The sequence below is a fragment of the Cyrtonyx montezumae genome, unplaced genomic scaffold, assembly GCF_038088225.1.
Source record: "Cyrtonyx montezumae isolate F1298 unplaced genomic scaffold, pur_monq_1.0 scaffold_10, whole genome shotgun sequence".
Lineage (NCBI taxonomy): Eukaryota > Metazoa > Chordata > Aves > Galliformes > Odontophoridae > Cyrtonyx > Cyrtonyx montezumae.
This window is the reverse complement of record NW_027071826.1, coordinates 19995723-20008517: the sequence shown is the minus strand read 5'-3', so window position 1 is coordinate 20008517 and position 12795 is coordinate 19995723. Positions and strand designations below refer to the sequence as shown.

The 12795-nt window shown below is 44.9% G+C and overlaps 1 protein-coding gene across 1 annotated transcript; it reads right to left on the bottom strand.

The window, feature by feature from the left end:
• Positions 1–1683: 1683 nt before the first annotated feature.
• On the bottom strand, positions 1684–5779 carry LOC136060887 (uncharacterized). The gene is made up of 5 exons (XM_065755687.1): positions 5578–5779; positions 4628–4651; positions 3724–3846; positions 3124–3311; positions 1684–1880 (listed from the first exon to the last, which is right to left on the bottom strand). The coding sequence occupies exons 1-5, from the start codon at positions 5771–5773 to the stop codon at positions 1809–1811; spliced, it is 603 nt and encodes a 200-aa protein (XP_065611759.1). The 5' UTR covers positions 5774–5779; the 3' UTR covers positions 1684–1808.
• Between the last annotated feature and the right edge of the window lie 7016 nt (positions 5780–12795).

Genomic DNA, 12795 nt, shown 5'->3' with positions numbered 1-12795 from the left:
TCTCTATGTCAGAATCTTGTTGGTACTCTGACTGTGAGGAAGTTTCAAGCTGCAGCAACAAGTCCCATTATGTTTATCTGAAAAGAAACCAAACACCCAAGGCACCTTCAGAGCACCCCAGAAATTCCAGCCCTTTAGGTCAAAAAAGGAAACCTGTAGATCAAGAAAAGAAGTAAGAAGCCTGTAACTGTGCAGGTTTATCTTAGATCCCATTGAAAGTTCTGGCACCCAAGCCTATGCACCAAGCCAGGAATATGATGGGATTTATATTGATCTGATGTGTATCAACTGTCCTAAAAGGGCAATACCCACAGCATACTGAAAGACATTGCAAGGCACTGATATCTTGTGCTAAGGTAGCATTTACTTGCATATGGAAACTCGGACTGCCACATTGCTTGGTCTCATTTATTACCCCTCTTTATGCTAGCAAAGAGCCCTTGCTATTCCAGACTCACTCTGGTTATCCTGCATTATCCTAGGTCCAGCTGGATTTTCTTTGTGCTGTTGTAAAACATCCCAGCACAGTTGGAGCCCCCAAAGACCAACACTGTATGCAGGTTATGCTTATCCGTGTTCTCCTTGTCCACATCCGTCACGTGGACAGGAGTCAGATCAAGCAATGTATGGCCAGCTCGTGGCACAGAGCAGAGGTCGTGGTGGATCACTGTGCTCCATGAAAGAGTATCTGAAGTAGAAATGGGTTATCAATAATGGAGGGAAAAAAAAAAAAAGCTACCTACATTTCTAATGCAAGGAGTGAAACCAGACTATGCATTCAGAAACACCACTGCAGTCCACTGTCACCAAAAGCTATGGAAATAGGGCAGGAGACTGACTCACCTAAGTGAAAAACAAAGGCATCCTGCAGGGCTCCCTTGGCATTGCAGCCTCCACTGATTAGAACTTTCCAGTCGGACACAGCAAGTGCTGCATGAAAACTGGGACCAGAGCAAAGGTGGGGTTGCATCAGTCAGCAATTGGCGGAGGCGAGCAGATTTTCAGGAGCAGACTGGGGGCTTAAGCTGAAGAATAGAAATTAACTTCTGCCCTGACTTGCTGAATGACCTTGAAAGAGCTGTTAGTTTCTCTCTGCAGATGATGGCATAAATCAGGCCTAAAAAGTACCTCATTACCTCAGGAGCTAACAAAACTTCTGTGTTTTGCAATATGGAATAATACATCAGGCTTATGTCTGACTTAAATCATTGGTCTAATGGAAGATAGCATCCCTTTCAGATTTCAGCTTAGGTAACTAAGTGGTCCACAGCAGAGGGGCCACACAGAGTGTGTGTTTTGACTAGTGAGACAAAGGCACGCAACTGGGTCTGATCACAAGCACCTTTTAAACCTGGCTTCACAGAGAAAGGACAGAGAAAGAAAATGCTTCTAGATCTACAACAGGATCTTACCAACGTGCAGAAGGCTGTCCTGCATGGAGTGGGACTGGGGTATATTCCATGAAACCTGACAGCCAGGAGAAAGGTGGATTAAATATCCAAAAAGCACTCCTAGCAATATTTCTCAGCCTTATAATCAGACAAAAACTTCTAAACTCTGTCATATCAGCTACCTCTACTTTGTTGCCCAGCTTTTTCAGAAGAGAAATATCTTGCTTTTCTCCATTCCCCATCCCCTTGACCCCCTACTAAACCAGAGTTTTCCATCTCCATTGCCTAGTCAGGTTTCTTTTACAGTGTTAGTTCTGTCTTTCCATTCTACAGGCCTCATTTCCCAGCCCTTGCCTTGCTCAAAACAGACCTTCAAAGATGGGACAGACTTTCTTACCCAGATCCAAGATGTGCATATCACTGAGGTAGAGACAAGACCTCTGACCCCCAAAGATCAGCAGCTTGTTCTTCAGTAGGGTAGCTGAATGCCTGAGCAGAGAAGCAGCAAATGAGCAAAGTGCCTTCAGCACCCTCCCCAATGTGTTAGCCTTTGTTCAGCCTGCCTCAGCTGGCTGCAATAGCTTCTGTCTGCACCCTTGTCTATCCTCAGCCACTGCAGCCCAGGGACAGAGCCCCATCAGGATTCATGACAGCGTTACTCAAAACATAGCCTTATCTTAATGGAGAAAACTGTGGGGGACAACCACCTTATATTTAGGGAATTGCACTGAGGTGGGAGGGAAGGTGAGGTTTCCTGCTCTATTTTGGAGTACTGGAGCAAGAGCACTCTCACCCAAGCCTAGGTAGAGGTTTCTCCCCTTCTGAGATGGGCTGGTACCAAATTTCATGTTCTGGATTGAAAACATAGAGCACGTTGCTGCAGGGTCCAACTGCCATTGATGCTGTTTTAGGGAAAGCCCCTCCAAAAACAAAGAGCTCCTTGCGATAGATGGTTGCACTGTGGTAAGTCAGCAATGGCATTCTTCCTTTAGCCTAGAAATACATCTGTTATAATAAGTGCATGATTTGCTGCATGACCATAAGGGTTCCATGTCATGCCATGAGTTCATCAAGTCTCAATTTTCATTTTATTGGCTCCCCCATCAGATCTTTGCCATGCAGGCAGGCAGTACATCCTTTGCATACTCTGCACCACTAGATTGCTATGATGAAAGGAGGAAGTTAACCTGCAACTCAGCTGTCTCAAAACAAGACAGGGAACAGAAAGATCTCATCCCATTATTATTCTATAAAAGCAGTCTTCTGCTTTAGCCAGGAAAGAGACAGTCCTTAGCTGACAGGGCCTGCTGGGCAAGAACAGGACAGGCAATCTAAAGAGCTTAAAGAATTGCCATGCTCAGAGTGGCTCTCTGACTTCAAAAGACCAGTTCCCCAGCATCCAGCGTAGCTCTCAACAGCACCATAAAGAATGAGACACCAATTCCCTTTGCTACTTGTGAAGTGCCTCCCACTCACCACCTTGACCAGACAGCACTCCTGCAGCAACCATTTTTTTCCCACATTTTAGGCATGCCCTCTTTTTCTGCCAAGCTTATGGCCCTTCAACATAGTTGAGTTTGACAGACACAAGAAGGTTAAGCAGCTCAGGCAACCTGCACCAACAATAGACCAAGACTTCTGGAGTACAGACATCAGTACATAGATCTCTACATTCAGGCAGGACCTGCCACACTTTATGTGCTTTTCTCTTAGAAGAGCTGCAGTAACTTACAGCCACAAGAAGCCACTTCCAGTTGACTGTGTCCAGAATGTAGATGCTGCTATAGTCTTTGTCCTCCCTCATGCCCCCGAAAATGTAGATACGCTTGGTGTCTGGGTCATAGGTAGCTGTGTGACCACGTAAGCATGATGGCATTGCGTTTTGTTGCTGGAGACTCACTGGAAACCAGAAATCGCTGTCTGTAGGAGGAGCAACACCGAACAGAAAATAGGTAGGTGAGTTTAAATATGGGGACATCATTACTTCACACACAAAGACCTTAATTAAATGTTCTTCGTTCCCTTTCTCCCGTCTGCTCATCCAGAGCAGCATAATCCCTTTACCAAGGTGCAAGCTTCCTGACAGGCATGGCACAGCAGCAGGCAGCATGAAAACTGTTTGTGCATCCTGCAGTTCTTTCCCAGCACACTGAGAAATCACCTGGAGTGGCATCACCACCAGCCACTACCTAGAACTGGCTGTGACTGCATTAGGAGCTCTGACCCCTCTGCTGTTCCCTCCCCATGCACAGACCCCAAAGGACACTCTCCCATACAATTCATCCTTTATTCCCACCCACCCCATTGCCTTTGACAGCCTTAAACTCCTCACCAATTTCCAGTTTCCAAAGGGCATCCTTGCAGGCCTGATGATTGATGCCTTCTCCACCAACTAGAACAGCTGTTCTCACATCACTGAGGCACATGGCATGGCACCACCGTGGGCTGGGGCTGCCTGGGGAGGGGAGAGCACAGTGTTGGAAGCAGTCAGAAGACACCTCTCAATTTCTTTAACTGGACAGAATAATGCAGCTGGGACTCAGAGGGAAATGGGAAATAAAAGACTGCAGGTCTCTTATCATTGGGGTGGCAAAGGGCACAGCTCCCTGTGGATGATTTTCTGTTTTCTTTGGGGAAGAAGTACTGTACTAGATGAGTCATCACAAGAAGTCAGCAGGAGGGGTCTGGCTGTATGTAGGACACATACAGCTGCCACTTCAGAGACAGGCAGGCAGGGGTAGGCTTGGATCCCACTGAGCATCTAATTCCCAGAAAGAAATTCCAGCTGTGTTCTCTCCTTGTATTACTGCTTGTGAGAACACAAGGGAGGGCTATCACTAAGAGCTTGTCAGCACATTAAGACATAACAACCCAAAACCTGGAGCTGCCTCCAGAGATATTCCTCCTCCTTTCCCATCCCAACCCCTGCATTTGGCTGAGCAAGCTAAAAAAATCGTTTTTATCAAAGCTTATTCTGTATGTTAATTCTTTGTCTCCAACAGCTAGACACCCAGAAGCGTTCCTGAGATTCAAAGGGGCTACAGAAGCATATTAGAGAGCCTGACAGTGCTGGAAGCACCTACACAATGGCACACAATATATATACACAGTGTGCTTGCTATTATTGATTCCTGGGGAGATAAAAGGATTGAACATGAGCAGCTTGTGATGTCAAAGGGAATAGTATCACTGGGTAGGTAAAAAGACAAACCAGGGTCTAGAATCCAGATCCTCACCTTGCAACTCCTCCACCGCCAGATCTGCAGAAGAAACAGAGAAAGCCCCATAAAGAAAGCAGACATACTATGGGAAATGATAAGCTCTGTGGTTTAAGAACCTTCTGGCCTTCTTTCCTCAACCCCCTGCTCAAAGCTACCTGCTGGCAACAAATAAGCTGCAAGACCAAGAATCCTGAAGAAAGTCTCATCAGAAGCAATGCAGAAGACAGATAAGAACAAGTCACACCTCCTTTGAGTGCTATCATGCCATCACTATTGCATTTTACATCACTCATGAAAAGCTCATTCTCCCCCTAATACATTTGTCTTTGTAAGAAGCAAGTCCCAGTATATGATTTCACATGGTGACCACAGAGCTATTATCAAATATTTGCACACAAGCTTGGTCACACCTTGGAGCTGACTTAAATTCACTCTCCAGAAGCTTTTAAAGATTTAATTCCCAAAACCCTTGGCAGCTACATCCTCACTCACTCAGTACAGTTATACTACTTATATTTATACACATTTATTCTTTTATCCTCTATACTTTAATAATAAACAATGTCTTCTACAAACCAAGCAGTATGCTGATGGGTAGGAGAAGAGACAGACTAACAGAGAGGTTACAGAACATTGTAGTAGGTTACTATTTTCTGCCTCAATTCACTCTTTTGTAAGACAAGGCTAATTGTACTTGCCCTCATTTATAACACTTGCATGAAGAGATAAGGCATGTTATGTTACAGTGTAGAATATTGGCTAAATTCTATATCCTTTTCCCAATGGACAAAAACTGCTCAAGCAGTTTATCCAGGGCTAAGGAGAAGTCCTCAGTACTTTGCCAGGCAGAGACAAGCCCAACCCTGCCTTGGAGGCACACCAAGAAACACTGGAATCTTTTGCCATCAGCAGTGGGAGACAGTGCAGACAAGACCCATAAAATACACCCAGAAGCTGCCAGTTACCTTCTATGTCAAGCTCTCTCTCAGACACTCTGGGTTCAAATAAAATTTTCCTGGGCTTCTTGGGGACAGGACACTCCCTCCAGGTATTGCTGGGCTCCATCTCATGAGGTAGTGGCTTCAGGGCGCAGGGTACCACCAAGCTCCTTAGTGGTGTGTGGAAGTCCTTGCTGCAAAGCCAGGAAGCTCTTGCAGCCATATCAGAGCTCTGACTCTTAACCTGTGACAAGAGCCAGAGTCAAAGCAGTTATGAAGAGAAAGACTTGAGGCTACTGCAAATTTGGCTGTTTTCAGGCTTGTCTTCCTGTTTAGGATCAGCACGCCAGCAATATCACCTGCCAAACACATACCAAGCCATGTAGTTGCCAACTGCTATGTGCCCAGCCAGTGGCCTACTTTCAGGTACTGGCTGCCACAGACAAGCTCACACAAAGGTGACCAGAGAGGCAAGGAGCATCGGTGCAGTCACCAAATGGATCAGTGATCCCATAAGGGGCTGTTAAATTCAACACCTTCAAACATATTAACTAACTTCTGTAGCATAGCATAAACGAACCTTTGACTCCAAAACCTGCTTAGCCAGGTATTTGCTAAGAGAAAGACAGCAAATGCTGTTGCTGGATACAAACTGAGCAGTTTCAGGTGACAGAGCTCATACTGAGGAGTGAACTGATGAGAGAAAGGACCCAGTCTACACTTACAGAAGTAGGATCCTCCAGGTCCCGATCAAGGGGCCCATCAGCAGCAGCAGCAGGGAGCACTGGGGACTGGGTGGTCTCTGGGACCAGAAATGAGTGTGCAGGTGTGCTGCTGGAGACTCCCCGGAGCAACTGGGAACAGGAGCAACAATAGGTGGTATTAGAACAAAAGTCCATGCAAGCTGTCAGCCACAGAAGGTGAGCAAAAATATGTATTGCAAGGGACAGGTTCCCTGCAAGGGAATAGCCCAAATCTTTCTGGCATAATCCAACAAAATAAAAACATATAAACAAATAAATAAAAAGGAAAACGAAGCCAGGCAGTGCAAAACACTAAATCCAAAGACTTCTGCACACTGTAAAACAATCACTAATGTACCACAAATTCAGGAAAGTAGAACTGGAAGTGAGCCATTCTCCACTGTGTATCTGATACAATACATGATGTGTTTTAGCAAAGTTGTGTTTAGCGAGTAGGACTGGAATATTAAGGAAGGCTGAGGTTCAAACCAGACATGCATTAACAGATCTATGCAATGTATCCCTGCCTTAAAGTAGCAAAGAGAAGAAACACAAGAGGTTGAGAAATGAAGTTTAAAGTTCAGAGCTGGCAGAGCTGAAGTGGTTTGGAAACCAGGACACGAAGAGAGATTATCACTTCTTTTAACCTGTCCATGGACAGTCAGGACAAGCTTCACAGGGTTGCCTTCATTCATTTCTTTCAACGAGGCCATGAATACGTCTGTCCTCCAGTCATCTTCCCACACCAGAGACCTGCACAGAGCATTATGGGTTTTCAGCCCACAGCTGGCATCAATTTTTGAGGAATTCTTGCTCCTATAGTTGCTGGTAGCACCTCAAAGCCAAAAAATACCAACTCTGAAAGCAGCTGAAAGTTGGAAACATCACAAGAAGCTCTAGAGCATAGCTTATGTATGTTTGGGTGTACAAATGTAACCTCATGAAGCAGAGCAAGGCAGGGACTGTCTCTGCTTCTCTTTCACATTATTACCAATGAGATGTGAGAAACAGGTCTAGGGAACTAACACAACCCCTAAGAGGTAAACAGGTACTCTTTCCAATCCAAATAACCATAATACTAGACAGCTATGATTTTCTTTTCTCAACAGATTCTTCCACAGGATCTGTAACAGCTTTAATGTAAACAACACACCCGTAGCATTTGGCTATGCCTCTGCTACATTCACCCTTCCCAGAGCCATCCCAGAAGGGCCTGGTCTCCTACATATAAAGCCATGAAAGAAAGGGAAAAGCCAGGCCAAGCACTGCCTGTCACACTGCTACCTGCAGGCAGGCCCCAGTGTGCCGAGCCGCTGCGCCCTGATGCCCGGTGCCACCAGCACGTCCACGGCAACACTCGTGTCTGGGGAGTAGCAGCTCCAGTCCCCCAGGCCAAACACCACCAGCTGCCTGGGCAGCGGCAGGGGCAGCCATGCCTGGTAGCCCATCTTGCTAGACTGGCTAGGAGCAAGAGCAAACAAGAACACATAAAATCAGAGAAGTACCAGGAAGGGTCAAAAATAGACCAGGGAAGCGTAGATAAAAAAAAAAAATTAAAAAGGGCTTGTTTTGCTCAAAAGCAGTTTGCACGAGGATGTGACAAAGCGCTGCTGCCCTCAGAAGAGAGAGCAGCCACACCCGTAAGGCCGCGCCGTATCCAGCCGGCCCGCGGGCGTGCCCCGCCCGGCACGGGGACGGGGACAGGCCCAGCCCCGCCCCTTCGCTCCGCAGAGCGGCAGCTGCCCGTGGAGGGGCGGCCCGGGCCGGGCCGTACCTGCTCAGCCGCCGGGGCGGCTCCCGCAGCGCCCACAGCACGTAGAAGTTGAGGTCGCTGTCCCAGGCGGCACCGCCCGCTCCCAGCCCACCGCGGGCAGCGGGGCCGCGGCATGCGGGCAGCATGGCTGCTGCGACGAGGAAAAGCGGTCGTGCGGGGCCGCCATAAAGCTGCCGGAGGGCGGCGCAGCTGTGGGCGGCTGGCTGCCATCAGCCGCCCCGCCCGCCTTTTCCCTGCCGAGGGAGCCCAGAGGGCCGTCCGTGCCGGGACCGTCCGAGGCTCCCGGGGCAGTGACGCGGCGAAGAGCAGCCGTCCCCGCGAGTAACACTGACACCAGTGGCCGAGGGAACCGTGCTCCATACGTGCAGTTGGAAATTGCCTCCTAGGTAGGGCCAGCACAGCCCGCTGCCAGAGAGACCGGATCCTGCTGCATCTCAGCCTCTCTAGTTACAGAAAGACTGGGAAATAACGTTGTGAAATGTCACATCGCTTCCCTGCATCCCCACCAAGGAATGGTCCCCTTGGCCGCATGCCCAAGCCAGGGCAGATGGCAGAGATTCAGCGTGAGCTAAATGCAATTGAATAGCTGCAGCACTGTTTCTTCTCTGTGTTCTTAAAAGGATACAAAGCACCTTTAACTCGGCAGAACCATCTATCCTTCTGGTCTCTGTATGATCAATCCTGCCCATCAGTCATTTTGTAGAAATGCTCCAAGCGAACACATGGCGAGAAGAGAGACATCTAAACTCATACTGTACTTGCCCTACTGGGTTTTGAAACAACAAATGGGAAAGCATCCGCAGCTTTAGCCATCCTAGTTCTCGTTTTGACCAGCAGGTGAACCATCAGAGGATGGCTCCTCAGGCTACATAAATAGAGTCTGCATAGCAAGCTGAAGTTGATAGTCAAGCAGCTATGAGGAAATTGCAAAGGGCAATCACTTTTCTGTAGAAGATCTCATCAGTATCTGATAACTGAAGAAATGTTTTTAATCCTTCAAATTGAAAGCATTAGTAACTGAATACTTAGCTGTAAGCAATCCCTGCAAATGGAGGTGAAAGGTACCAGTATGAAGCAACTAATGGTAGACCATTCAGATTCTGTCTGGGCCAGTTATATGAGCCTAGCTACTTGCTTGTTCCTCTCCAGTTCTTCAAACATTCAGCAGGAGTCCAAGTGTCACAGAAAATTTGAAGAGTTAAAAAACCGAAGTAATAAATCCTCCACTGCAAGTCTTTTTAATAGAGAATGTCCTAGCTAGAGCAGTGATCACTAGCTGACAACAGCACATTTTCCTATCCATTTGCAACTGAAGTGTCCAGTATACTGCAGTGTACATTTGGAATAGTTGCTATTTTGTTGCTTATAAAAATAAATTTAACTGTATTTGTATTTGTTGGGGTTTTTTGTAAGTCTGTATTTCACTTCTTCATATGAAGACTCTTCAAACAAAAGACAAAGATTGTGATTGCATAGTGAAAAGTTTATTTAAAGGGAATAACTTTCAATATATTATTACAAATCAGCCACAAACATTGAATATAAACAATACAAACCAAGCCTAGAAGGAAAGTGAGCACACTATAAATAAATCTTCACATGTGCCCTTCAGCAAGAGATTCAGTGCCACATCTTGTTGAAGTAACCTCCCTTTAAAACTAATTTCTTCAGCAATGAAAAGCAACAGGTTGGCACAGATAAATGAATTTTGAGGTTCTAGGACAACAAATGTATTCACATCACATACATAAGGACTTAGAGACAGCTGTCACAGTTTACAAGAGTATGTCTGGAAAAAAGAAGGAAATGACCACCTACAAGACACTCTCTACTGAAAGACTATGCTAGCAGCTTAGAGCAGGGACTTAAGAGCAGATTGCTTCACTTTTGAGGACAGCAGTTAGTCACTCAGGCATTCTGGAAGTTACAGGGAGATCATCTCCAACTATTTAGTTTCCGAGAACATCTTCTAAACTTAAAAGTCAGGCAAAGCCTCTAGCTCTGAGCTTAATGGTTAACATCCAGCTTCGTGCCTAAGAGACTTCACTCACCAGTCCAGGTGGGTTTAAACCAGACAACCCTTACTGACAAACCACAGATCCATCCCTTCAGCCTGATGTTCTATCTTCAGCTGCAACAACACGAGTGTTTCAGAATAAAGTGCCAGAGACTCTTTGGAGGCAGATGTGGAATAGTTCCACAGGTAATTCTCCTCCTAGCAACAGGTGTTTGGACTCTGCAATTTGATGTTCACCCTAAAACTTTAGTTATGGTTTACTAACTTATCTAAATAAGTGACTTCACACCTGGACTCCTGATAAACTTGTGGCTTATTTCACAGCCTAATTGGCTTATGTATTTAAAAAGATCAGTTCACAGTTTTCCCTTCTTCCAATTCAGATATTACACTATATCTACATTATATTAAACATCATATCTATAATTATCCCCAGATGCAAGAAACAGAGAAAGTGATTTCTCTCTCACTCGCAGATTAAAAACACCTTTGTTGCTTTGGTCTCTCATCCAATCTTAATACACAACACCACTCAACACTGGATTCACTTTGGCAAAATGATGAACGGCTACAAGGAATCCTATCTATGTCTATCTGCTGTTTCTCTGGTCGTCACGCTTAGCATCAGAGTATCAGAAGTAGCTATCCTCTGGTGTTCCACAATACTTTGCAGCAGCTTATGATTTCTTTCCAAAGGCAAAAGACCCTGTGGTGCCAGGAAACTAACAATTCTCCTACTCTTCTTACAGCAAGAAGGCAGACTAATGAACATCTCAAATCCTCAGGACTCTCCTTGCTTGATCTTAGTGCCTCCTCTCTACACAAACAGAGAGAAAAACAAGAAGAAAAACCATGGAATAATGACATCTTTGGCTCTTACTTCAGACATGCTCCTTGCTCCTAAGGCATCTTGTGATAAACCCTCTGCAAAGTGTACTAGGGAGTAGTAAGACAAGTCTTATGCAGTAGGGATAAAATGAACTCAGATTAATTCTCTACCCCCAATTCCCAGTTCACAGGAACAAGTACCTCTTTCAGCAAGTAGACATGTGACAAGGGTCCAGCCCACCCCACCATGTCCAGCAGCACAACTGGCCCCATTGCAAGCCATACATGGCTATATGCACACAGTTACAGAATAGAACCAAAAAGAAAGGTGTGCCTTCGTACCTCAAGTCAGTCAATTAAGCTCTTACTCTCCTTAAGCACACATTTTCATCTTACTGTTCATATAGGTAGGTCAGTGGTGGCATTAATATAACTGTGAAATGAGCCCCAGATATTACTTTGCAAATAGCCTACATCTGACTCAAATAACCTTTAACATGAACCCATCCTACAGGCCTCCAGAGTCAGTTAGCAAATTAAAATCAGTACAAGAGGTCCTTGATTTAAGCAATTTTAACTGTGAACTGCATACGCTTTCAACTCCTGCTGCTACATTACTGCCAAGGGAGAAGGAATAAGATAAAACAATAGGTAGCTTATTACCTGATTTTACATTAAAAGATACCCAACAGATTGTTACCATTATTACAAACAGACAATTACGCAACCTGATTTTTATGCAAATCCTAAGCTACAGGATTGTTTTATGTCTCTGGCTGCACATCCACTGATCCAAAATCTTCCTTCTGGAAGGATTGGGAATTTTCCTTTCTCAAGGATTAATTTCCCTCTGTGAAGTGAAAATGCCTTTTAAATTCATTTTTCTTTCTAAACCCAGTATCTAGTTCCACAAGTTTATAATTATAAACAAGAAGGGCTCCCACCAATGCCTCAGCACACAGCAGGATTGGATATAATCCAGGATACACAGATAGCAGAAAAAAAAGACACAAGAAATAAGGAGATTGCTTCTTTGAACCGAGTTCAATTTTGAATGCAAACGGCCACTGTTAACCACTAGCCACACGTCCAAGCTAGTGGATTTATCAGAAAATGAATAAAGACTACATAACCTTCCTAAAAGAAGTCATCGCTTAAATAATGAATGATTCTTTAACACCTGAGAAACATTTATGTGATGTAAAAGTTAAAGAATAAGCAAGGGTAATTATCTTGCATAACTGTAAAGCTCCTGTTTCCTGCAGATGAAATATTCTATGCCAAAAACTGTTTTGTGTTCATAAGAGATACCACGTACTTCTGGGAAGCGTAATAGTGAAATAATGCACACTAGATACTTTCAGTTCCACGACAGCAGGTCTATTTATGGGCACTGTGTTTTTGCAGGACAGGCACATACAGATTGGGATAACGTGCCAGATTCAATGCTTCTGTTAAGCTTAAGTCAGTGAGACTATGAGATGAGGACAGCTCCAAACAAATAACCTGAGCCTCATTAAAAGGTTGGTCCACATTTCAGAAAGCTAGAACTGAGCAATAGGATCACCATCTACAACACTAAAACCACTAACTAGTATCCAATAACTTGCACATGCTATTTGTTTCAGTAAGCAACCAGAACTGTAGTCAAGCAGGCCTTATTCACCTCTTACAAGATGACAAGATGTATTTTGAATGACAATGTGTTCAAAATACAGACAGTGAGAGGGGAAGTGGCTGTGAATTAGCAATAGGGAGGGCACATTATTGGAGAAACATTTATATAGTGGCAATAATAGTATCCCACAGTAAACTGTGAGACTGAGGATCAGCAATTGTAGAATATTTATCCTACGTAAAGGTCAAAATTTCCTTTATCATAA